At 44.5% G+C, this 26,556-nt stretch overlaps 1 protein-coding gene across 2 annotated transcripts in view; it reads right to left on the bottom strand.

Moving 5' to 3' along the window:
* The window catches only part of ADARB1 (adenosine deaminase RNA specific B1), a 171,195-nt gene that overhangs the window by 76,584 nt on the left and 68,055 nt on the right, over positions 1-26,556 (bottom strand). For both annotated transcript variants that reach the window (XM_032804117.2, XM_075069901.1), the window contains exons 3-4: positions 25,426-26,357; positions 628-742 (exon numbers count right to left, since the gene is read on the bottom strand). In XM_032804117.2, coding sequence (XP_032660008.1) covers positions 628-742; positions 25,426-26,357 — 1,047 coding nt within the window. The remainder of the gene's footprint in view (positions 1-627; positions 743-25,425; positions 26,358-26,556) is intronic.

Below are 26,556 nucleotides of genomic sequence, written 5' to 3'. Positions count from 1 at the left end.
TAAACAGTATTTGGTCCTGCCATGAGGGCAGGGGACTGGACTCGATGACCTCTCAAGGTCCCTTCCAGTCCTAGAGTCTATGAATCTATAAACCAACAACAGACTCCCTGAATTAAATACTACAACTAAACTGAACTAAACTAAGAAACAGAAAAAACTATGTTTAACTAACTACACGTTAGTGAAGCAAGCATGCTTGATGTTCCATCTCAGGCTGAAGGTGATCAAGAAGGAACTGAGGGAAGTTTGCCTGTGCAGCTCTATATATTCTCAATACAGAGCATGGGGATGTGCATATAGTGAGTGTGGGCAGAAGGGGCCCTGCTACTGAAAATCTCTGATAGAAGGCGACTGGTGGCTCATGCACACCAAAGTGGAGCTCTTACAGGGATACTACCAGAAGAACTTTGCTACAGTGCCTACAATAAAGACCGTGCAAAGGTTTGACTTCAGTTATTCTGTTGTTCACTCCATCATTATGATTATGCATTAAAAATGTCCCAGAGCAGTTTGAGGAAAGAAACATTAAGTGTAAAGATAAAAGTTTTCTAACTATCAAGGTATTTATATTGTGTCCATTACCGTGGCATCTGAACACTTAAAAGTAGTACTGATTAGTTTTTTTACCTGTTGTCATGACGATTCCAGCAAGAACTTTTCTACGTGCATGAGGAGATGTGAAATTATCAGTCAGATCACTGAATTTATCCACAACCAAGCGTGCAACAGCATCAGCTAAAACCTGCAGAATCACAGAAATACATGTTAGAGAGAATCAAAAAGAAACAACCATTAAATACTGGCATTTCATAGGATGGATTAAAAAAAATCATCCACACTGTTAATTTTTTATCCTCCACTGATTAGGGCCAAGATTTCCCAGTGTCCACTAACTCTTGGTGCCCTACTTGAGATATCTAGCATCTGATTTTCCAGGATGCTGCGCAGAATATCTCCTAATGACCTCAACTGGAGTTTTGTTTCTTGGACCTTAAATTGAAAACCTAAAAACTAAAGGACCCAAAATTAGTGACAATTTTGAAAAATTGGGCCTGGGTGAACAAACGGATGGCAGAAAGATTCAATGCTTGTATCTCAACATACACCATTTTAAAGTCCTAAACAAGAGTCAAGCTTTTATGCCTGTATCTCAAAAATACTTAATTTCAATGACCTAATCACTGGCCCTGAAAATAATACCAAAATACAACAAAAAACAGTCATCTTGACTAACATATAAAAAACCTTTATTACACCAGAAATAGTTATTTATTTTTCACATTTATAAAAATGTGCTCTTCCCTCAGCTTTAGGTGAATATACATTATTTTATTTTATTTTATTTTATTACAAAAAACATTCACATTTTAAAATGGACAATTTCAAAATAAAATTCAATGACAGCCATCAAAAATAAAGAAGTAGTATCCCTTTAATGAAAAGCCTGGAATAATAGAAAAGGCTTTGCAATTTTCCCTGAGCATCAATAAACGTATGGTCTGTCAGACTGCGAGTAAAGGCTAGTTGCAGATTTAAGGAAAACTCCTTGAAAATGACGTACTACCAGCTTGTTTAAATCATGAGATTTTTAGTTCCAGCACCACAGCTGATCTCAACATATTATCATGTGAGGAAAGAAGCTGTCTTTAAGGTAGCCAGAAAACACAGAATTTAGAGGTTTGTAAATCAAAATCAACATCTTGAATTTCAATTAGAAACAAATTGGAAGCCAATGCTGACTATGGAGCAATGATGCTATTTGATAAAAATATTGCTAAATATGTAAATTATTGCATTTGGAAGTAGCTGAATGGTTTTCATATGTACAGCAGTTCTACAGAATACAGTGCAGTGATCCAATTTGGAGATGACAATGGCATGGAAGATTACGGAAGTTCCATGTTCAAAGGAAATGCTTGAAACCTTCTTGCCAACATGCAGTTGGCAAAAAGGCATTCTTGGCCACAGTTACCACTTAGACATCCAGAAGCAGTGGAGGATGTAACAGGACACACAAATTGTGAATCTGACTGTGCATTGGTGAGCATGCTCTCTCATTGAGAGAATGGATATAACCTCCACAATTTCTCTCATAGTCTTCTCCAGCTTACTACCATCATTATCTTTTCTTATACAGACAGACTGGGCCTTGGCAAGCTACCTCTCATCTAAGCTCCATCTTGGCTAGACATTGGGAAAGCAGATTGACCATACCATCAAGATGTGACAGAATAGAGAGTTGTTTATTATGGGCATATTGAAGACAATGCAGCTCTACTTCCACCCTATCTCACATAATGATCACATATACTTAACACTCAAGGGGAGAGCTGAAGTAATGGAACCCTGAGGTCCCATCCATGAGAGAGCTATTGGGGCTAAGAAGCATTTGTTCTCAACTCCCTCTGGGTCCTATCAGGGAAGAGAAAAACCACTCAAGAGCTGTTCTCTCTATCCTAGACAGGATCACAGGCATTCATGAATACTGTTATCATCAACAATACCAAAAGTTGCTGACAGATCTAAAATAAAAAACATGGACATGAGAACATAATCAGACCTAACACCAGTTTCTCATAGGTCAAGGAAACCCAAGGACTCCAGGCATTGTCAGAGTTGATTCACCACAATCTTCTCAACAATCTTCCTTGGAAACTGAGTGATGAGAAATAATGTGACAATTAACAGAATTCTCATTACCTGTTTCCTTCCTGGCTAACTTTACTGGACAAGGAGGACATGAGTGATACCCTAAGCTCTGACCTTTTCCAAAATCTTGGTGAGTAGGACTGGCTAAAACTCAGAGAAAACTGCATTTGTTGCTACCTTCAGTCCTGGTTCTGTCATTATAGACACTGACAATAAAGTCTGAAGATCACTAGTCATACATGCAAAGCAGATGAAAGGGATATATCCAGCAAATTTAAGGCCTACTTGTTATTTGTTCTTTTTGAAAACTACACTTTTTCATGCTTTTCGCTGGCTAAACATTGCACATAAGGATTCAGTTATGAAGAATAATGACAATAGATTAAAACAAGATAGCTAATTACAACTATGGCTTCTTTTATGAAGAACAGGATTTGCTATTGAGAAAGCTGGGCACGTGCACAAAGAAACTCATCTTGGTCAGTGTAGCTGTTTTGTTGCAGATCTTGTAACTTGTAAAACCATTCAGCCAGCCCAGGAATTCCACTACTGAACTTCCTGAACAGCTTCACAGAGACCAGAATCTTCTTTAAAAAATTCAACCAGCTCAGGTGGGGAGGCTCTTGTGCCAGCAGAACAGTTTCATGATGAACAGGATACTTGACAGAACCCAATGCTCTGTCGAAGATCCCGGTCTTTGACTAAGTAGATGTTCTCTGTTCAAAATCATCTTCTCTGACAAAACACAGATGCCACTGGGCTAACAAAATCCATTCCCTGTACACTATAATAGCCACTCCTTTCAATGCACGAAGCACTACTGTGTGCAAATGACAAAATATGGTGGTGTGTTACTCTCATTAACTATGCAAAAATACTTCTCAATACCGTATCACAGAATGGCAGTAGCCAACAGAGAACACTTTCTCCAATGATCTGATTGTGATGAATAATGCTGCCAATTTTTTCCTACTTTTTGTTCATTAACAAAATAATTACACGATGCCACAAAGACCTCCAAATAAACTCTCACCATGTAAAAATTTCTATTATCTCCAGTGCTTATTTTTTAAACTAGAAAAATCACGAGCTGCAGAATGTGATTTTTTCTGACCCATCTTAAATTATTAGAATTCAGATTTTGTGGAAGCTCCTCAGAAAATTTAAACTTTACTTGAGGGCCAGCATTGAACCCAAACCAGAGTCCCAGTTCAGTGCTTAACCTCAAGAATACCACCGAGTCAACAAATTGGGTCTCCTAGCTGCAAAGCTGGAGATCTAGTTTTTAACATTAACATACCTAACCGCCCAACCTGTCCCAAACCACAACTTGATGGATCTTCCAGAAGAACTTGGGTCACAGTCAAGCCACCAGTCAAAGAGACGTCATATGTGATGGAGTCAGGACAGACGACTACAGGAGAGTGCTGGAAGGGCGATATATTAGCCTCAGGATACGCAGGTCCGTTTTCCCTTGGTAGCTTAGCAGGGGTTAATCTAGGTTAATTAGGACATTTGGGGCCAACTAAGGGCTCGCCAGAACCTGTTAAAAGCCTCCCCTCCTGCCAGATAGGGTTGCGTGATAGGAGCTAAGGGAGGAAGGCGAGCTACTGGAAAGCTGGGCAGTGCAGACGCTGAAAACATAAGAAGATACGAATGGCCATACTGGGTCAGACCAAAGGTCCATCCAGCCCCGTATCTTGTCTACTGACAGCGGCCAATGCCAGGTGCCCCAGAGGGAGTGAACCTAGTAGATAATGATCAAGTGATCTCTCTCCTGCCATTCATTTCCACCCTCTGACATACAGAGGCTAGGGACACCATTTCTTACCCATCCTGGCTAATAGCTATTAATGGACTTAACCTCCATGAATTTATCTAGTTCTCTTTTAAACCCTGTTATAGTCCCAGCCTTCACAACCTCCTCAGGCAAGGAGTTCCAAAGGTTGACTGCGCTGTGTGAAAAAGAACTTCGTTTTATTTGTTTTAAACCTGCTGCCCATTAATTTCATTTGGTGGCCCCTATTTCTTATATATTGGGAACAAGTAAATAAGTTTTCCTTATTCACTTTCTCCCCACCACTCATGATTTTATATAGCTCTATCAAATCCCCCCTTAGTCTCCTCTTTTCCAAGCTGAAAAGTCCTAGCCTCTTTAATTTCTCCTCATATGGGACCCGTTCCAAACCTCTAATCATTTTAGTTGCCCTTCTCTAAACCTTTTCTAATGCCGGTATATCTTTTTTGAGATGAAGAGACCACATCTGTACGCAGTATTCAAGATGTGCTGTATCATGGATTTATATAAGGGCAATAAGATAGTTTCGTGTCTTATTCTCTATCCCTTTTTTAATGATTCCTAACATTCCGTTTGCTTTTTTTGCCTGTTGCTGCATACTGCGTGGATGTCTTCAGAGAACTATCCATGTTGACTCCAAGATTCTTTCCTGATTATGTTGTGAGCTAAATTAGCCCCCATCATATGTATGTATAGTTGGGTTATTTTTCTAATGTGCATTACTTTATATTTATCCACTGTGACAAAGTTTCTCCTCTACCTTGTGGGTCCTGCGCTTACTGGCAGATTTGCTCACCTCAGTGATCTTCCCCACAGTCTGGATCAACTCCTCCTGTGTCTGATTAGGATTGGGAGGTTTGGGGGAACCCGGGCCACCCTCTACTCGGGTTCAGCTCAGGGCCCTGTGGATTGCAGCTGTCTATAGTGGCTCTTGTAAACTGCATGACAGCTACAGCTCCCTGGGCTACTTCCCCATGGCCTCCTCCAAACATCTTCTTTATCCTCACCACAGGACCTTCTTCCTGGTGTCTGATAACGCTTGTACTCCTTAGTCCTCCAGCAGCACAGCCTCTCACTCTCAGCTCCTTGTGCCTCTTGCCTCCAGCTCCTCACATGCACTTCCTTCCTCTGGCTCCTCCCCCTCGACTGGAGTGAGCTTCTTCTTAAACCCAGGTGCCCTGATTAGCCGCTTTCATTGGCTGCAGGTGATCTGCCTTAGATTTGGTCTAGCAGTTCTGATTACTCTAGTGCAGCCCCTGCTCTGGTCACTCAGGGAACAGAAAACTACTCATCCAGTGATCAGTATATTTGCCTCCTCCAGACTGCTGTACCCCACTGGTCTGGGTCTGTCACCCAATTAAAATTTCATTGTCATTTGTTGCCCAACACTTAGTTTTGTAAGATCTAAGTTCCTCACAGTCTGCTTGGTCTTAACTATCTTGAACAGTTTAGTATCATCTGCAAAGTTTGCCACCTCAAACTTTGCAGATGATATTTACTCCTTTCTCCAGATATTTATGATAAGTTGAATAGGATTTGTCCTAGGACGGACCCTGGGAACACCACTAGTTACCGCTCTCCATTCTGAAAATTTACCATTTATTCCTACCCTTTGTTCCTGTCTTTAACAGTTCTCATCCATGAAAGGATCTTCCTTCTTATCCATGACAACTTATTTACATAAGAGCCTTGGTGAGGAACCTTTGTCAAAGGCTTTCTGGAAATCTAAGTACACTATGCCACTGGATCCCCCTTGTCCACATTTGTTGACCCTTCAAAGAACTCTAATAGATTAGTAAGATATGATTTCCTTTACAGAAACCATGTTGCCTTTTGCCCACATTTATGTTCTTCTATGTGTCTGCAATTTTATTCTTTACAATGCTTCAACTAATTTGCCAGTACTGACGTTAGACATACCAGTCTGTAATTGCCAGGATCACCTCTAGGGTCCTTTTGAAAGATTGGCGTTACATTAGCTATCTTTCAGTCATTGGGTAAAGAAGCTGATTTAAAGGAACAGTTATAAACTATTAATAATTCCGCAACTTCATATTTGAGTTCTTTACACTCTTGGGTGAATGCCATCTGGTCCTGGTGACTTGTTACTGTTAAGTTTCTAATTAATTCCAAAACCTCCTCAGTGACACTTCAATCTGTGACAATCCTCAGATTTGTCACCTACAAAGGGTGGGTAAGAGGAGGGCATGCCTGGGAGTGTGTGGACTAAGCTCTTGGCGGGGGGGGGGAAGCGACTTTTAAATCCCTCCCCCTCCCCCCGCAGCAGCCACCAGTCATCTCTGGCAGAAGCCCATAGTTCCACCACCCTGGTGCAGGCCAGAAACCCCGAGCTTCCCGCCCCCCGCGTAGTCTGGTAGGCTAAGAATGGGGGAGCTTGAGGAGCTCCACAAGCTGCATTTTAACACTAAAAGAGCCACATGTGGCTCACAAGTGGCAGTTTGGCCACCCTGATCTATGACAACTTCCTAACTCAAGAAGTATTGCAAACAACATGAGGGAATTCTAGATTAGATCTCATCTTGACAGACAAAGAGGAACTGATCACAGAACTAAAAATTAATGGCAGTTTAAGTACAAGTGATCATAACTTGATCACATTTATAATGTGCAAACAAAATAGAGTCCAGACCAGAAATATATCTATCTATATAAATATATCTGATACTTCAAAAAGGGCCAATTTCACAAAGCCGAAAACGACCATGAGCCATATCACCTGGGATGAAGATTTTAATCAGAAAAAGACATGAATGATAATTGGGAATAATTTAAGAACATGTTACTAGATGCCCCAAAAGTCACACTCAAGGAAGAAGGCCATATTGGTTAAAAAACCCCACCTGGTTTAGAAGGGAAGTGAAGGCAGCTATAAAAAATAAAATAAAACAAACAGAAGAAAAGCAAAGTAATAGTAATGAATATAAATCAGAAACTAGGAATTGTAGAAGATTGATAAGGAAAGCAAAGGAATACAAGCAGACATTTATGGCCAGCAGCATTAAGAACAACAAGAAGAAGCAAAGAGTCCTGTGGCACCTTACAGACTAACAAATGTATTGGAGCATGAGCTTTCGTGGATGCATCCAACGGAGTGGGTATTCACCCACGAAAGCTCATGCTCCAATACGTCTGTTAGTCTATAAGGTGCCACAGGACTCTTTGCTGCTTTTACAGATCCAGACTAACACGGCTACTCCTCTGATACTTAACAATAAGAAGGAATTTTAAACATATATTAGAAGCAAAAAGAATCCTAACAATGATATTGGACTATTACTAGACATAAATGGTAGAATTATTGATAATAATTCAGACAAGACAGAAATGTTCAACAAATATTTCTGATCTGTATTTGGGAAAAAAACAGATGACGTAGTCATATCATATGATGATTCTATTCCACTAGTATCTCAGGAGGATGTTAAACAGAAGCTACTAAAGTTTTAAGTTAGACATTTTTAAATCAACAAGTGAGGATAATTTGCACCCAAGAGTTTTAAAAGAGCTGGCTGATGAGCTAACTGAACAATTTATGTTAATTTTCAATAAATCTTGCAACACTGGGGAAGTTTCAGAAGAAAGCTAACGTTGTGCCAATTTTTAAAAAGAGCAAATGGAATGACCCAGGAAACTATAGTCCTGTCAGTCTGACATCAATCCTGGTCAAGATAATGGAGCAGCTGTTATAGGACTTGAGTAGTAATGAATTAAAGAAGGATAATGTAATTAATGCAAATTAACATGGATTTATGGAATTAGATCCTATCAAACTAATTCCATATCCTTTTTTTTTTAGATTACAAGTTTGGTTGATAAAGGTAATAGCGTTGATGTAATATACTTAGACTTCTGTAAGGTCTTTGACTTCGTACCATACAACTCTTAACATCTGGTTAAAAAAACCAGAACAATACAAAATTAACATGGAACACATTACATGGATTAAAAACTGGCTAACTAATGGGTCTCAAAATGTAATTGTAAATGGGGAATTATCACTGCACAGGTCTGTTTCTAATGGAATCCTGAAGGCTTAGGTTCTTGACCCTATGCTATTTAATGCTTTTCTCAATGACCTGGAAAAAAACAAATAATCATCACTGATAAAGTTTTCAGAGGACAGAAAAAATGGGGGAATGGTAAATAATGAAGAAGATAGGTCACTAATACACAGTGATCAGGATCGGTTGGTAGGCTGGGTCAAGCAAACAATATGCATTTTAATAGTCTAAATGGAAATGTACAAATCTACAAACAAGGAATGTAGGCTACATTTACAGGATGGAGGATTCTATCCTGGAAACTAGAGACTCCAAAAAAGATTTGGAGTTTGAGCTCCCAGGGCTAATGAGATCTTTGGATGCATAAATAGGGGAATTTTAAGTAAGAAGAGAGAGGTTATTTTACCTCTGTATTTGGCACTAGAGAAACTGCTGCTGGAACACAATGTCCACAATTCAAGAAGGATGTTGGTAAATTGGAGAGGGTCCAGAGAAGAGCCACAAGAATGATTAAAGGATTAGAAAACATTCCTTGTAGTGACCAACTCAAGAGCTCAAATCAGTTTAGATTAACACAAAGAAAGTTAAGGAGTGGCTTGATTCCAGTCTATATATACCTACATGGGGACAAGTCTAGCAGGGGAAGGTATAACACAACTTAATGGCTGGAAGTGGAGGCTGGACAAATTCAAACTGAAACGCACACATTTTTAACAGTGAGGGTAATGAACCATTGGACCAATTTACCAAGGGTCATGGTGGATTCTCTATCACTGGCCATTTTTAAATCAAAATAGGATTTTTTCTAAAAGATCTGCTCTAGGGATTGTTTTGGGGATGTTCTATGGCCTTGGTTACATAACAGGTCAGACTAGATGATCACAGAGGTCTCTTTTGGCCTTGGAATCTATGATCCTTGCAGCAGCATTCTGTAACTGACTTGGTGGCTGACGTCAAGGTCAGAAGGCCAGAGAAATTACAATAGTTTGAGGTCTTGTCTACACACACAAGTTGCATTAAAGTTGTATGTTCTATTAAAGTTATGATGTTAAACTGATTAAATGAAGCTGGTGCAAATCTGTGTGTGGACACTCTTACGTCAGTTTAAACTTGACCTATGTAAATTTAGCTTGCACCTGTAAATTACATGAGTGATTTGATATACCTGTAATTAATTTGCACCAAATTACTAATATAAGATAAACTGACATAAACCTGATCTTAAGTGATGTGTGTCCACTTACAAAACTGTACAGGTTTAATATCACAATTTAGTTAAACTGCGGTAATTTTATGTCTAGATCAGTCTTAGGTAAGAGATGATGAGGGCATACATGAAAAAGAGTCTAGGACAAGCAGAAAATTTTAGAAATATTATGTAGATACAAAAGGCAAGACTTGGAAATGGGCTTGATTGCGTGGGTGAAAAAAGAGGGCTGAGTTAAAAGTGATGCCCAGATTAAAAATCTGAATAGCTGGGAAAAGAATCATGTTATCCATGTCAATGGAGGGAATAGGAAAAGAGGAAGACTTGAGGTGTGAGGATCAAAAGCTCAGTATTGGCCATTTAGAATTTAATATAATGGCTGGTCATCCATGAAGAGAAGTCAGAGACAGGGCCAGGTTAATGACTGGATGGACCAAGAGTGATAGGAAGGAAGGGGAGAAGGAAGGTGGAGAGAGGAGATGAGGAGTCATGTTTATCAATTTTCTCTTTGGGTGGAGATGTACAGTTGCTTGGCCAGGAAAATGTCACAACTGGAAGTGAGAACAAATCTGCAGGGGTGAAAGTCAGCATAGTCATTGGACTTCTGCCAGAGACAGTCAGCTTCCAAGGGCAGGAGCTGAGGGAGAGGATGTGGGGAACAAGCCAGGATATATTTTGCAGTGGAAGAGAAGTGTAAAGACTCTGACGGCAAGGATTTGCCAAGTGCTTGTAACTCCAGCCAGTTTATACTCTTCCTGCCTTCCACTGAGGACTGTTTCCTTGGCAAGTTGGGATCTCCTGTATGCACCCAGTCAATCAGTTACATGTCTGTGGTGATCCTGACTATTAGAATTCTCATCAATTGCTTCCCTCTGGAAAGATTTCTGGATTTGGTCCACAATACCAGGGACTGAAGGACTGCAGCTGGCATAATGATTTTCCTGTGACGTCACCAGTCAACAATTCCCCACTGAGGGAAGAAATACCTGCAGATATATCATATGGAAGATAATCCACTGAACTATATCTGCACAATAAGATGTCTAACTGACCTAGAAGCTTGAAGGTCCTGCCAGAATATTGTAGTAGAGAGAGCCAATCTGGATTTGATCCAGATCCCTGATTTGGGGAAGGGCTAAACCAAAAACTGATATTGTGACACTCAATCTTCAGAAAGGCAGAGGTTTAAAAATGAGGAAGTACCTAGAAATATACCAAAGACAGACTATAAACGATTAACATCTTTATGATAAGCATGGAAGTTATTTAATCACAGCTAGAAGACATGCAATCTTCTAAACAAAGCAGAACAAGGAAGGCAAGCAGAAAAAAGTAGGGTTAAATGGCAAAGAGCTAGGTTTAAGAAATTCCAACCAAGTGAAGAGAGCAGTAAGGAACATAAATAGGGCCCCTTACAAATTCACGGCCATGAAAAACACATCATGGACCGTGAAATCTGGTCTTTTGTGTACTTTTACCCTCTACCAGCATTTCTCAAAGTGAGGGTTCTGACCCAAAAAGGAGCTGTGGGGTGGTGGATAACAAAGTTATAAAGTATGGGGGTCGCAGTACTGCCACCTTTACTTCTCTGCTGCCTTCAGAGCTGGGCAGCTGGAGAGTGTTAGCTGTTAGCCGGATGCCTAGCTTTGAAGGCAATGTCCACCAGCAGCAGCACATAAGGGTGGCAATTCCATACCACGCCACCCTGACTCTGCACCGCTGTTGGTGGCAGCTTTGCCTTCAGAACTGGGCTCCCAGCCAGCAGCTGCTGCTCTCCAGCTGCCCAGCTCTGAAGGCAGTGCCGCTGCCAGCAGCAGTGCAGAAGTAAGGGTAACCGTACTGCAAGCCCCCACAATAACTTTGCGACCCCCTCCCCAAACTACTTTTTGGGTCAGAACCCCTACAATTACAACGCTGCGAAATTTCAGATTTAAATAGCTCAAATCATGAAATTTACAATTTTTAAAATCCTATGACCGTGAAATTGACCAAAATGGACCCTGACTTTGGTAGGGCTCTAAACATAAACTATGGCAAATAAAATCTAAACAGGAATTTAGAAGATAAAAGAGGGAATTTAGAGCATAAAGAGACACGCAGAGAAAAACAAACAAGAAATTCCATTTCCTCAGCTCTTGCTTTTATGAAGTAGGTCTTCTGTGATGGCAGTCCTGGACCAGGCTGACTTCCACGCTATGAACTTGTTCTCTCAGCCTTCATTTTTGACATCTTCCTGGCCAAGCATACTTCTCCACCCTGACTGACTTCCCACTTGAAACCTCAGCTACGTATTCACCATTTCTAATTCTCTCCTTAAGCCCATCTCCCTTAACTTCCCTATCTGCTCATACTGATTTTCTCAAAAGCTGTATTGCGAAGGAGTGATGTTATCTGATTAAAACATGACCACATAGATCATTGTTGCTACCACTGTTATGTAATTGCAACAAATCTTATGCAAGTAAGGTGTCAATAGAAAGGTTATGATTTGCTGAATATGATTATGCTATTTGTATACATGGATCATTTTTCTATCTGAAGTTATGAATACTAATTATGCACCTGTCTAGCAAATGTTTGTTCATGTGGTAACACCCACAAGGTATTCAGCCTGCACATCTTGAAGGAACTATTCAAGTCATAGGTGATGAGTTATATGGGCTCAGGGTGCCCGGGCTCCAGCAATATTCAGGGCCTGGGAGCCCAGCTCCACTAATGTTTGGGGCTGAGTCTCTCCCCCGCCCCTCCTGTCGCCCTTGCGTGCCTCCCCCGAATGTCCCCTGTCCCCCATTTGCTGCCCCCCAGCACTTTCCAGGGTTCCGGGAGCAGAGCGTCTCTGCTGCAGCTCCATGCTGCCTCCCTGCAAAAAGCAACTGCCGCCACAGGGTCCTAGTGCCCCTCATCCCCTCCTGCCAGGGCAGAGTGACCCTGAGCCTGCTCTTCCCCCTCAAACCCTTTCATTTTCCAATGGGATTCTCCACCAGCACAGGGCCCCCCCAGGCCCACAGTCACTGCTTTGGCTCCATGCTGGACAAGGGGCAGCCCTACCCTCCACTCCCAGTGAGGCTACAGTGAGGGGCAGCAGCAGGGGAGGAGGTGCACATGTGATAGCAGCCTCCCCACCCCCGGTACCCACTGCGGGGGAGACAAGGGGGTTTCCTGTACCTGAGAGGGGCCCTAGGAGCACATGCAGTGACAGTGGTGTGAGGTAAGTGTGGTGCAGAGGGGAAGTGGGGGGGGGCCCTCTCCCGGAACTCGCTGCTGCCTGTGGGGAAATGGCTGGGGGGAATCCTCCTCTCTAGCCCTTGCCCCACGCAGCTTGTCTGCTCCCCAAACTCCTCATCTCCAGCCATGTCCCACCCCAGAGTCTTCACCCCATGCACCTCAACCCTCTGCCCCAGCCCTGAGCCCCTCCCACACCCCAAACTCCTCATCCCCAGCCCCACCTCAGTGCCCTCACCCCCTGTACCCCAACCCTCTGCCTTATGCCCCTCCCACACCCCAAATCCCTCAGCCACAGCCCTTACCCCTGCACCTCAGCCCTCTGCCTGAGCCCCTCCCACACCCCAAACCCCTCAACAGCTTCACCACAGAGCCCTCACATTTTTACATTATTTAAAAAAATATACAGTAACTCCTCACTTAATGTTGTAGTTATGTTCCTGAAAAGAATGCTGCTTTAAGTGAAATGATATTAAGCGAATCCAATTTCCCCATAAAATGGAGGGTTAGGTTCCAGGGAATTTTTTTTTGCCAGACATATATATACACAGTATAAGTTTTAAACAAACAATTTAATACTGTACACAGCAGTGATGATTGTGAAGCTTGTTTGAAGTGGTGGAGTCAGAGGGTGGGATATTTCCCAGGGAAAGCCTTACTGCTAAATGATGAACTAGCACTCGGCTGAGCCCTCAGAGGTTAACACATGGTTGTTAATGCAGCCTCACACTCTGTAAGGCAGCAGGAATGAAGGGGGGGGAACAGACAGCATAGGAGAGAGAGACAGAGACACACACCCTGTGTGTGAGAGACTTTGAGACAGGAGCTGCTGCCAGCAAGCTCCCTCCATTCTGAGCCCCGTCGTGACCCCTGCCCCGCTCTGTGGAGATGGAGGGGGGGCAGGAACAGGGGAGGGGGGCACTCTGACAAGAGCATCCCTCTTCCCCCTCCCACCCTGCACATAGGGTGATCAGACAGCAAGTGGGAAAAATCAGGACGGGGGTGGGAGGAGGTAATAGGAGCCTACATATGAAAAAGACCCCAAAATCAGGACTGTCCCTATAAAATCGGGACATCTGGTCACTCTACCTGCACAGCAAGCAGAGCAGGAGGCTCCCGCAGCAGCTCCAAGGCAGAGGGCAAGAACAGCACAGGGCAGTGAGTGGGAGGGACACTTGAACTGCCTAGCAATTGATAGCCTACTGGGCAGCACAGGGAACTTAGGGGAGCTGATAGGGGGGCTGTCATCCCACCCTGGTTCCAAGCCCCCACCAGCTAGCTCCAAAGGGCTGGTCCTTCTTCAAGCAGTGGATAAAGCAGGTGGCTGCCAAACAACCCTATAAGGGAGCATAGCACAACTTTAAATGAGCATGTTCTCTAATTCAGAGGTTCTCAAACCGTGGTCCATGGACCTCCACTGGTCCGCGAGCTCCATTCAAGTGGTCTGCGGATGGGTTCCCTCTAAGGTGCACTCCTGGGCGGCTGCACATGAAGGAATGAAGGGCCACCTACCTAATTAGTGGAGCTGCGCAGGTGTGGCTCCTCTAATTAGGTGCCTGACCCTGGAGAAGATGCACCTGTAAGGTGAGGTGGTGGCCTTGGGGGGAATAGGGAGTAGGCAGGAGGGAGAGTGGTGTGAGAAGAGAGGGTGGGGGGAATTTGGGACGTGCAGGGCTATGGCAGCCAAAGAAAGAGACTCAGGGCTGCGGCTGCTGAGGAGAGACCCCTTTCCTTCCCAGCTTCAGCTCTGTGGCTGCTGTGGCAGGGGAGAGAACCCCCTCCTTTCCAGCCAGAGCTCAGGGGCTGCTGCAGTGGGGGAGAGAGGGAGAGAACCCCCCTTCTTCCCAGTCCCAGCTTGGGGGCTGCTGCAGCAGAGGAGAAAGGGCACATCCATTGCATTAGAAAGGTTAAGACTACTGCTATTAAAATCTGAGTTGTGTGCTTTTATGTGTAGAACAAAAAAAGTTTAATTATTATTTAGACTTTTTTTATATAGCACTTTTATCCAAAGTGCTTTACAGTAGTTAGCTAACGGTACATACAACATTTGGAAAGATAATTAAGTGGTCCACGAAGACCCTCAGCAATTTTCAAGTGGTCTGCGGGAAAAAAAGTTTGAGAGCCACTGCTCTAATTGATCAGCAATGTAACAACATTAACCGGGCCGACTTTAAGTGAGGAGTTACTGTATAATGGTTTACAAGGCAGGTGTGTATGTGGGGAGAGGGAGCGGGACTTGGACTTGTTCTAGGCACCACCAAAAATTATACAAACTTGCCGCCCCTGATTCAAGTTGAATGGCCCATCAAAGAACACTTAACTCACAATGGAAGATGCCTATCTACACTTAATGGACTTTCCTGTGAACATTCTAACTGGAGTATGGGTGATGGCCTCTGCTATGACTAAATGAAGCATGCATGGAGATGGGACTTGCCCATGTGTCTCCAAACACCATCTTGTTACCTCTAATTTTCCACAGTGAGAACAATGGATGCCCCTTCACTTGGGAGAAACAAAAAAAGCCCTGGAAATATCTCCATTCTGTCTCTTTCCTGCTCAAACCTCTGGACTATGATAAGCTTGTACTAATTGGATCATTCTAACCAAGGGACTGTGGTGTGGCTTTGCCACGGTTCGTCTCTCAGCAGGGCTGTGGGGTATCCCACCACCTCGCTCTAGTCCGCTGGCCTTCAGCTCTGCAGTCGGGGGGAATAACGCACACTTGGTTAGGGGCTCAGGCCCTTAGAGCGGGGGCTGAGTCAATAGTCAAATGGCGGCCCAGGCCCTGGATCAGGGCGGGGCAACAAGCAAACAGTCAGAGACTCAGGCCCTTAGGCAGGGGCTGAGTCAGCAGTTAATAGCAGGAGGTTTAATAGCAGCCCAGGCCCTCGGTCAAGAAGTGGGTGGCAGGGAGGACGCAGGCCCTCCCACTCCACTGCATCCCAACCCAGGGCCCTAGCAGCGGCAAAGACTCACTGCTATCAGTGGGGATCCTGGCTGCAACACACTGACATAGGTTCAGGCAGTGCTGCAGCCAGACTGGGGTCGGCTGCCCCTGGGCTACTTCCACACTCCCCCTTGTAGGGTACCTGGGTCGTGCTAGCGTCCTCGGCTGTCTCAAACAGCATCAGCTCCTCCTCAGGGTAGCTGGCACGGGGCAGGCTCGGCTCCTCCTCGGGGTAGCTGGCGCGGGGCAGGCTCGGCCAGTCCTCCTCGGGGTAGTGAGCAAGGGGTAGGCTCAGCTGGCCAGATGCGAGTTCTGGCTGGCTGCGGCCTGCTGCTGTCTCCCAAGAGGGCGCTCGGTCGCAGACGTCTGGCCTCTGTGGCTGCTGGTTCTTCACTGAGCTCTGCAGGTGAGCTTTTATACTTCCGGGTCTGCGCCGTGACCTCTGAGGGGCAGGCCACGTGACCTCTGAGGGGCGGGCTAGGATACCCTCTGTGGGGTATCCCACCACCTCGCTACCTCCCCCCCTTCAAGGCTGGCTCCTGTCCCTTGGGGTCAGCCCCGTCCAATCCTCCCAGGCGGGACAAGAAGTCCGCTTTGGCGTGGTCTTTACTGGCCCTATGGCGTACGGTAAAAGCATAGGGCTGTAGTGCCAGATACTATTGTGTGAGGCGCATATTATTATTTTTCATTCGCGCCAACCACCGAAGTGCGGCGTGGTCAGTGACTAGTGTGAAGGGGGCCCCCAGGATGCAATACTGCAGGACATCGCAGGCCCACTTTACTGCCAAGGCCTCCTTCTCTATCACAGCGTAGTGACGTTCTCGCGGAAATAATTTCCGACTGAGATATATAACTGGGTGTTCCTCCCTATCCACCTCCTGAGATAGGACCGCCCCTAATCCTACCTCTGAGGCGTCTGTCTGGAGGATGAACCCTCGGGTAAAGTCGGGGCTGTACAGGACAGGTTCGTGGCAGAGACAGTCTTTGAGGGCCCAGAAGGCACGGTCACACTCCGGGGTCCACTCCACCTGTCTGGGACTGGTTTTGGTCAAGAGTCCTGTTAAAGGGGCTGCGATGGAGGCAAAATCGGGGATGAATCTCTGGTAGTAGCCCGCAAGTCCGAGGAATTAGTGCACGTGACGCTTCATAGTGGGGGTTGGGCATGCCGCTAGGGCTTGAATCTTTCCTACGAATGGTCTCACTTGTCCCCTTCCAATGATGTACCCCAGATAGGTGGCCTCCTGCCACCCAAGATGGCACTTCTTTGGATTGGCGGTTAGTCCTGTGGCTCGTAGGGACCTCAGGACCGTCGCTACCTGCTCCAAATGGTTCTCCCAATGGTCGCTATAGATGACGACATCGTCCAGGTACGCAGCTGCATACTCTTGATGAGGACAAAGGAGGCGATCCATGAGCCGCTGGAAGGTCAGAGGGGCACCATGGAGACCGAAGGGCATCCGGGTGAACTGATATAGGCCCGTGGCAGTGGCAAATGCGGTCTTCTCCTGCGAAGCGGGGTCGAGGGGAATCTGCCAGTACCCTTCGCTTAAATTGAGGGTCGTGAGGATGTGGGCCTTGCCTAAGTGGTCCAGCAGCTCATCTACCCGAGGCATCACGTATGTGTCAAACTTTGAGATGGAATTGACACGGTGGAAATCGATGCAAAAGCACTGGGTGCCATCCGGTTTGGGAACCAGGACTACTGGGCTGCGCCACTCACTTTGCGATGGTTCTATAACGCCCAGCTCTAGCATCTCCTGGACTTCCTCTTTGATGACCTGCCACATATGATAGGATAAGGGCCTAGTTGACTCTTGGACTACCACCCCCGGCTCCGTCTGAATAGTATGGTATACGAGGGTCGTATAGCCCGGCTGGGCGGTGAATGTCCTCCAGAATGCCTGCAGGAGGCACTTGGTCTGTTTTCGCTGTTCCTCAGTTAGGAACTCTCCGAGCTGAGGCATCGTGGTGTCATTGGTCGGGGTGACCCGGGGCCCTAACTCAGGCTCTGGTGGACAAGGATTAATTAGGAGGCCTTCCCGTTCTCGCCAGGGCTTCAGGAGGTTGATATGACACTGCTAGGTTTGCTTCTGGCAGTCTGGCTGGTTAATCTCATAGGTGACCAGCCCGACCTTCCGAATCACCTAATATGGCCCCTGCCCACCAGGTCAATAGTTTTGACTCACTGGAGGGCAAGAGAAGCAGAACTCGGTCGCCGGGTTGGAACTCACGAACTCGGGCCCCCCTGTTATATGTGTGGGCCTGGGCTTCCTGCGCCGCCTTCAAATTCTCCCTAGCGAGACTTCCGGCTTGGGTGAGATGCCCTTGAAGCTGCAGGATGTACTGCAGAAGGCCCTGGGTCGGTGAGGGGGTCTATTCCCAGGTCTCCCTCATAAGGTCCAGGAGCCAGGACGACAGCCATACAATAGCTCGAAGGGGGAGAATTTGGTGGAGGCTTGGGGTACTTCCCGGACAGTCAGGAGCAACGGTGGGATCAACTGGTCCCATCGGCGCAGGTCTTTGAGGGAGAACTTGCGCAGCATGTCTTTCAGGGTGCGGTTGAACCGCTCCACCAGGCCATCGATTTGTGGGTGTTACACAGAGGTGCGCAGCTGCTTAATCCCGAGGAGTTTGCACATCTGCCGCAGCAACCGGGAGGTAAAATTGGTACCCTGATCAGTGAGGATCTCTTGGGGCAGGCCCACACAGGAAAAGACCTTAACAAGTTCATCCGTGATGGTCCTGGCGGTGATGCTCCGGAGCGGGAGAGCTTCGGGGAAGTGGGTAGCGTAGTCCACGATGACGAGGATGTATAGAAACCCGGCCTGGCTTCTCGGGAGGGGTCCCACCAAATCCATCGCTATCCACTCAAACGGTGTCTCCACAATGGGCATGGAGTTAGGGGTAGCTGGCATGGGGCAGGCTCGGCTCCTCCTCAAGGTAGCTGGCACAAGGCAAGCTCAGCTCCTCCTCGGTGTAGCGAGCACAGGGAAGGCTCAGCCAGTCCTCCTCAGGGTAGCGAGCGCGGGGCAGGCTCGGCCAGTCCTCCTCGCAGTAGCGAGCGCGGGGCAGGCTCGGTCAGTCCTCCTCACGGTAGCGAGCACGGGGCAGGCTTGGCCAGTCCTCCTCGCAGTAGCGAGCGCGGGGCAGGCTCGGCCAGTCCTCCTCGCGGTAGCGAGCGCGGGCAGGCTCGATCAGTTCTCCTCACGGTAGCGAGCGCGGGGCAGGCTCAGCTGGCCGGATGTGAGCTCCGGCTGGCTGCAGCCTGCTGCTGTCTCCCAAGAGGGAGCTCAGTCGCAGACATCTGGCCTTTGCAGCAGCTGGCTCTTCACTGAGCTCTGCAGGTGAGCTTTTATACTTCTGGGTCTGCACCGTGACCTCTGAGGGGCGGGTGCAGGACCCAGCGGCTCCGCCCACACTGGTGTTAGGGGAGGCTTGTCCCTCAGCGGGTGGGTGGGGTATCCCACCGCCTCGCTACAGGGACTAAGGACCTTCCAATGATTTGGAAGCACCCAGAGACTTAACAAGCGAGCAGTTTATTCCATCACTGCTACAAGCCTGATCCACGAAGTTTGCAATTACTGTATGTATTTTAACTCTCATCTTTCTTTCTTTCTATAAATAAACCTTTAGATACTAAAGGATTGGCAATAGTGTGATTAGTGGGTAAGATCTGAGTTATATATTGACCTAGGTATGTGGTTGGTATTCTCAGTCATGACCCACAGATACATGGTGACAGAAGGTTTGAAATGGCTACCAGCTTCCCTCTTCTATCACTCTCTCCTACTTCTCCTGTGTCACAGAAACCAAGGTTTCTGATACACTTTCCTCTTCTTGCCCCACCTGCGTCATTGACACTATCCCACCCTGTCTCCTGGCTTGACACCAGTTTTCATTTCCTCCCTCAGCGTTCTCCACTTCTCCCTCTTTTCAGGGTGATTCCCCTCTCAATACAAGCATTCTTCATTTCTCCTCACCTTAAAAACCACTCACTCATGACACTCTTTCCAATTACAATTCTGTCTCCTTTCTTCTCTTTATCTCTAAGCTCATTGAAAGTGTTATCTATAACTACTATCCGGAATTTCTTTGCTCCAATTCCATCCTAGATTCTTTCCAGTTTGGCCTCCACTTTCTATGCTTCACTGAAACTGCTGTCACCAAAGTCTATAATGCCCTTTTCATGGCCATATTTCAGAACTAATATTTCATTCTCATCCTCCTTGACTGTCAGATGCCTTCAACAGAGCTGTGATCATCTGTAGATCTTGTTCTACTTCAACTTTGGTGACTCAGTCTTCTTCTCATTTTACTCTTACCTCTCTAATCATTCCTTCACTGTTTGATCTGGAAGATCCTCAATATTCCCCCTTCCAACCTTCAGTGGGAATCCTTCCTCTTCCCCTGCTACATCTTACATGCATGTGATTTCCCTTAAAAAAGAACAGTTCAGCTATCATCTTTATGCTGATGAATCACAAATCTACCTGTTTACTCTGGACTTATCTCCTTTCATTCAAAGTAAAATCTCTGCCTCTTTTTCTCTATGGATCTTCAGCGGTCAGCATAATGTCAACATGTTCCAAACTGAACTTGTGATTATTTCCCTGCCAAGCCCCTCCCCCCCCTTCAACTCTTCCTCAGTTACTGTGGAGAAAACCACCTTCATAACATCCCCATGCCACCTGTCACTCAGACCCATAGCCTGGGCTTCAGCTTTGACTCAGTCACCTCTCTAAGTTTACAAATCCAGGCTGTTTCTAAATCATGTTGCTTCTTACTACATAAATTCTCTAAGATGTGGGCTTTCCTCTTCATCCACACAAAAATGAACCTGTATTTAAATAAAAAGCCTGATTTAAATTAATATTATTTATAAAAACTACAAAAATCTGATCAAATTTTATCCACCCTGCTCGTTGCCCAACGTTAAGATTCACTGCTTGAGGATCAGAAACTTCTCCAATAGGCATGTTATTTTACAGTGGTCCATTATGGGATTTTACACTTTCTGAAGCTTCTGGTATTGACCACTGGTAAGAGTTAGGATACTAAATTAGATGGATCGGTGATGTGATCAGGTGTGGCAATTCCTATGTTCCTAATCAGGAAACAGTTTTATGCTACAGGTATATTCCCAGAAACAAGATCTTCATTATAAGCAGGTCTTTTTGGGCACCACCTGCCCATCCAAAGCTTTGAAGTATGGAAATACCAAGCAGAGAGGGATAATCCACACATCTTGCCACCCAGACATCATTTTATTTGCTGCCAATATGAAACACTCAGACCACAACCTGTATTTCCACCAGGTGGAGAGACACACTACACTAGCCATATTTACCTGACTTGCAGTATAAAGTTAATGGAACAGTACACGCGACTAGCAACTGTACTGGCGTAAATGTTTGCTGGATAAGGCTCTTAGATACATCAGACTGCTCACAAATTTTCCATTTCTCTCCTTTGGTCTTCATAATTATATGGAAAGCTCAACTGAGAGACCTGATGAAAGGTGCTGCTGAGTTATGTCTAACATACTGAAAACCATAGGTCAGATTCTCAGCTAGTGTGAACTGGCACAGCTCCACTGAAGCTTCCTATTGTAACACTATATGGAAAAATTAATTTCCCATTTACGCCCATTGACATCAATGAGACTTACACTTGTGGTTAAATTTAAGCACGTGCTGGAAAGCTTTGCTGAATAAAGGCCATAGGCAGGATATGCTCTTTTAGATTGAGATTTCTGTGATTTCTTTAGTTACTCTAGGCAGAGAAAATTTACCACCACTCTTTTGGTTGATTACTAAAAGCAGATTTCCAATAACAAATAATAAGTCAGAGCTAAAATAAGAGAGAGAGAGAGAGACTATTCTAACTGCACTGAAAGATCAACAGCTTAGTTCTTGCAATACAAACAGAAACATAATCAATTCCCTCAGGCCTGCTCTCCACACTATTTCTGACCAAATGTGATATACTTTTACCAGCAAATTGAATAAATATCTTGACAACACCGAAGAAATTAGGTAGTTAGGTAGCTGTTCTGTCTGTCAACATTTTTAACAATAAATTAGAAAACCCTACGTAATTTCAAGAAACAAATAAGAGGACACAAATTATAGACGTGTTCAGCATGAGGTCAACATCCACACTGCTCTCAATGTAAGAATATCTGAAGTAATTATGTTTTTTATTTCTGTATACTGCAGAATAAAAATGCATAAAAGAAAAAACATTATGAAAACTCTTATGGTTAGCTATTTATTAACTGAGGACCTTTGGGGGGTCCAGATAATTTTTGCAACAGCAAAGTATTACAATACAATTGTAGGCCATTTGTGTGCTGAAACATAACACTAGGAAGACGAATAAGACTTGTTTCCTCCCATCTTGTCAACCCTCTGAAATGCAGACAATTACAAACAAAACTTTTTATGTCACTTCTTCATGAAATGTTCAATTCCTATAAGCCTAGGTCTTGGTGCTTGAACAAATTCATTTCTTCTAATATCAGATACCAAAACGTATACTCACAATTTTCAAATATCTAATAATGTTAGCTCCTGCACTTTGACCACAAAGATTTGACATTTTTGCCTTCTGAGGTAATCTCAACGTATTAATCATACATCTTAGAACTGCTGAGTTCTCCATTCAATTCTCTTCAGCTTCAGTTGCTTGCCAGTTCTACAGATTTATGATAAGCCACGCACTTTAAAGTTTCAAAGACACTAATATCAACCGAAAGAGGATGAAATGTGAGTATTTTCCAATGTGGAAATAAAGGTAACTTGAACTGCAAAAGATCTAAATTTTTAAATATTTTATACAGTTTGGCCTATTGCTAATATGGGTGGTAATCTTAAAAAACTGATTTTTTTTTTTTAATTTACAGAATTTAGCTCTTACCAATAAAAGTGTTCACTGATTAGGCTGACTTGACCTGTTCTCTGATAACATTGCCAGACTGTCGGAGAGAAATGCAAAAGGCCTGATTTTTCAAGCTGGCCTCTTTTTTGTTTCAGAGGCAATTTTATACCTGCAAATTGCCAACATGAACTGTAGGTGCAAATATGAGTATTTAGATTTCTAATTACAGTAGTAATATTCCTAGGTTCACCGCAGCTGCAAGGATGTCGGTATCATTACTTGGGGGTATAAAACTGTGCCCAGAAAAATGGAGACCAAGATGAAGATAGTTAAAAATTGTTGATTTTCACCCATGTTTACTCAGTGAAATTTCGTGTGTTCTGAGGGGTCTGGGCTGGGTGTGTAGGCTCTGGAGTGGGTCTGGGGATGAGGGGTGGGGTGGGGGACTCAGGGGCTGGGGCAGGGGATTGGGGCACAGGGTTGGGGTGCAGGCTTACCTCCATCGGTTCCTGGTCAGCGGTGCAGACAGGGTGCAGAGGCAGAATTCCTGCCTGTTCTGGCACCGCAGAGCGCGCTGCGCCTTGGAAGGGGCTCCATGTGGCTCTTGCCTGCAGGCACCCCCACTCCAATGGGAGTGCAGAGCCAGTGCTCGTGGCAGGGGCAGCGTGTGGAGTCCCATGGCTCCCTGCCTAGGAGCCAGACCTGCTGCTGGCTGCTTCCAGGGCACAGTGCGGTGTCAGAGCAGATAGGGACTACTAGGGTGCTGAGCAAGGTGATCCAGTGCCTTGCACACTGCAACCCAGTACTGGGTCGCAATCCGAAGTTTGAAAATCACTGTTCTAGGCTATAAGTGAAAAAGTTAAATAAAGCATGACCTAACACTAACACCTTAAATACCGACATGCTAACAAGCTACAACTGCACTATGAAAGTACAGAAAATAATGGACTGAGAGGGGAGGTAACAAAATATGGTATTTTCTCCATTTAACTTCATGAAACCATTCTAGTTCCTCTTGAACTTAGAAACAGAAACTGCTTATTTCAGAAAAAGGATGGGATTCAAATCCCTTTAAGAATTTGTTAGAAGGAATCACCTGAAGGACAAATATTAACCTCTTTGTGATATTATTTAAGTACCGGCAACTATTATGTAATTAACTTTTCACAACAATTAAAACACTGGAGATTCTAATTTCTGACACACATAATATGAAGTTCAATGTTAAGCGAATTGCCGTGATGAACAGTGTAAATATTTTCAAGAACAGTATACATTTCTAAACTCTGGTCAAGGAGATTCCTGAGTCCAAGCAAACTATTGGCCACTCGCACCCAGCCCCGAGCAAAACCCTTTCAGTACGATAAACCTGTATCCAGCAGCCACAATCATCAGCATTATGAGGGGAAGAGATATCCTGCGCTTGTAGCATACCAACCTGGTCTCTGACTCTGCCAAGACTTGGACAGCAAGGAGAGCAATTGCTCTTGGAAAGCAATTAGGAAGACAAAGTGGGTGACGTAGTATCTTTTATTGGACCACCTTCTGTTGGTAAGAAAGACAAGCGTACACTGAGATCTTTGGGAAGAAGCTTGCCTCTCTCACCAACAGAAGTTGGTTCAATAAAAGATTCTACCTCACCCACCTTGCCTCATTAATATTCTGGGACCAACACAGCTACAACAATATTGCACCTAACAAGAGGCAGACCATTCAAGCTTCTTCCTTACACAATAAGCCCCACTAAAAAGGAAAGCTCAAATGTGTTCATAAAAGCTGTCCTTTGAAACTGTTGGTATCGATCATTATATAGTTTTTAAAGACTTAGTTTCATCTATCCTGAAGGAAGGAGCTTATTATTTTCAAAATCTCAATATTGTTCAATGAATTCACCTGCTGGACCTAGAGGAAATAAGTGGAACTTTTAGTCTCCAGGCCCGTAGACTCTCTTTTAGCTTTCCCACTGATAGCTCAATAAAGTTACCTTTGCAGTTACCAAATGGTACTGTACTACTATTGGTATGCTCAATACTTAGAATATCCTATTAGTTATTTTGTTAAAAATATTTACTTTACACATATTTTCGAAGGCAAATGTAAACTTCATTGTAACTGCTATAGTAGATGATTGCACAGTCCGTTTATACCATAAATATTTGAAGATTTCTTTGGTCTTGAGTGCTGAAATTTTGTCTTTTAGTCAAATAGTTAAAATAAGGAACTCCTGTATTAACCTTATTTTCCCTCATATTTTAATCTCTCATTGAGAACCAATATTCAACATCTTTCATTCTGAGCATTTGTTGCAGCTGAAAGTGATTTTCTTCTTTGGTAAAAGTTGTCCTCAGGTAGTCAAACAATCAGAGCAATAAATCCTCACTTCAGCTCACACTCCAGGCTTTGCAGCAGAACAAGAGACAAAACAATTGTTCCAAGATTCCCTTAACACCAGCCACCATTAAATTAGAATCTGAATTGTATTAACATGCAGCAGCATGCAGTTAAGATCAACAAAATCAATTTTCTTTCTAATTGAATAAAATGATTCCACACTGGTAGATCATTAGTGGAGAAATCACATAACGAAACAAAGAGCATTAACACCAGAAAAATTCTTTGAAAAGTTTCAAAAATTAGTAGCTGATATATTCCTAGAAACTGTCTAAACATATTAAAGAAAAATGCATAGGTTTCTCACCTGTGGTAAATGTAATTGGAGACCCTCACTGGGAATGGGTTGGCGAGATGGTGTCTGATCCAGCTGCATGTTAAATAAGGATGCAAGAGCTGACTGAGCAGCTCGAGCCTTTGCAAGCTTTTTATTCCTTCCTGATCCTTCAAAAGTTTGACCATCCACTGCCACTGCCATCACAAAGTTCTTAGCATGGCTTTCTCCACTCTCTGAGAGAAACTCATACTTCAACCCTGGCCGCAGCTCGTTCAGAATCATCACAGGGTTCTTTCCACTGGTGGATGGGTATGGTGATGGCGTGGGAAGAGGGGACTGGATAAGACTACCAGCAACAGTGGATGAGGACAGACTGTAATCCATACTGGAGCTATAGGATCCATCTCCATTGGACCCCAAATAAAAGGAACTGTCAGTCTGAACTGGTGTTTCAAATCCATTGAAAAGTGTGTCTGGAAAGTCTGCTTGGTCAGATGTAAAGTCTGTGTTTACAGACAGTGTTCTCCCCATTGCTAGATGTGCTTCAGATGCATTTGGAAACTGAACAAAAGATCTCAAAGCCTTTTCAGCAGCATGAAGCTTTGCCTTCTTTTTTGTAGGGCCAGATCCCTCGAAAACCTGTCCATTAACTTCAACTGCCATCACAAAAATAGGGGCATGAACTGGTCCTGTTTGGGATAGAAGCTTGTACTGTAAACCAGGCTTAATTTCATTCAGTTGCATCAGAGCATTCTTTGGCAAAACAGGCCCTGGTGTTTTCTTCCTCTTCTTAGGGCGGAACTTGGAGTGTCCATTGCCGCCCTCCTCCAATGGGCGTTTTCTGCTGCTGCTACCACCACCATTGGAGAGTTGAGACCCCTCCCCGGTATTTTGCACACTGCCATCCTTAGGTGGAACGTTGTCCATGTTGCGGTTTTCTTTAACATCAGTGCTGCTTGAACCTGTGGTGCCCAGAAAGAGTAACTTACAATGCCTTCGTTGCAGGATCTTGTAAATGCAAAATTTATAGATTCCTTTATCTATCTTTGTAACTGGAAGTGATGTGTGCTTACAGGTTTATGTCTTTGCAGGACAAACAGAAAACCATAATTTTAATAACCCAAGAAACATCAGGTGCAGGTCTGAGTTACAATTTATGCA

This window comes from Chelonoidis abingdonii, chromosome 10 (assembly GCF_003597395.2).
Source record: "Chelonoidis abingdonii isolate Lonesome George chromosome 10, CheloAbing_2.0, whole genome shotgun sequence".
Classification (NCBI taxonomy): domain Eukaryota; kingdom Metazoa; phylum Chordata; order Testudines; family Testudinidae; genus Chelonoidis; species Chelonoidis abingdonii.
The sequence above is the reverse complement of the archived record's forward strand: the minus strand, read 5'-3'. Positions and strand labels throughout refer to the sequence as shown.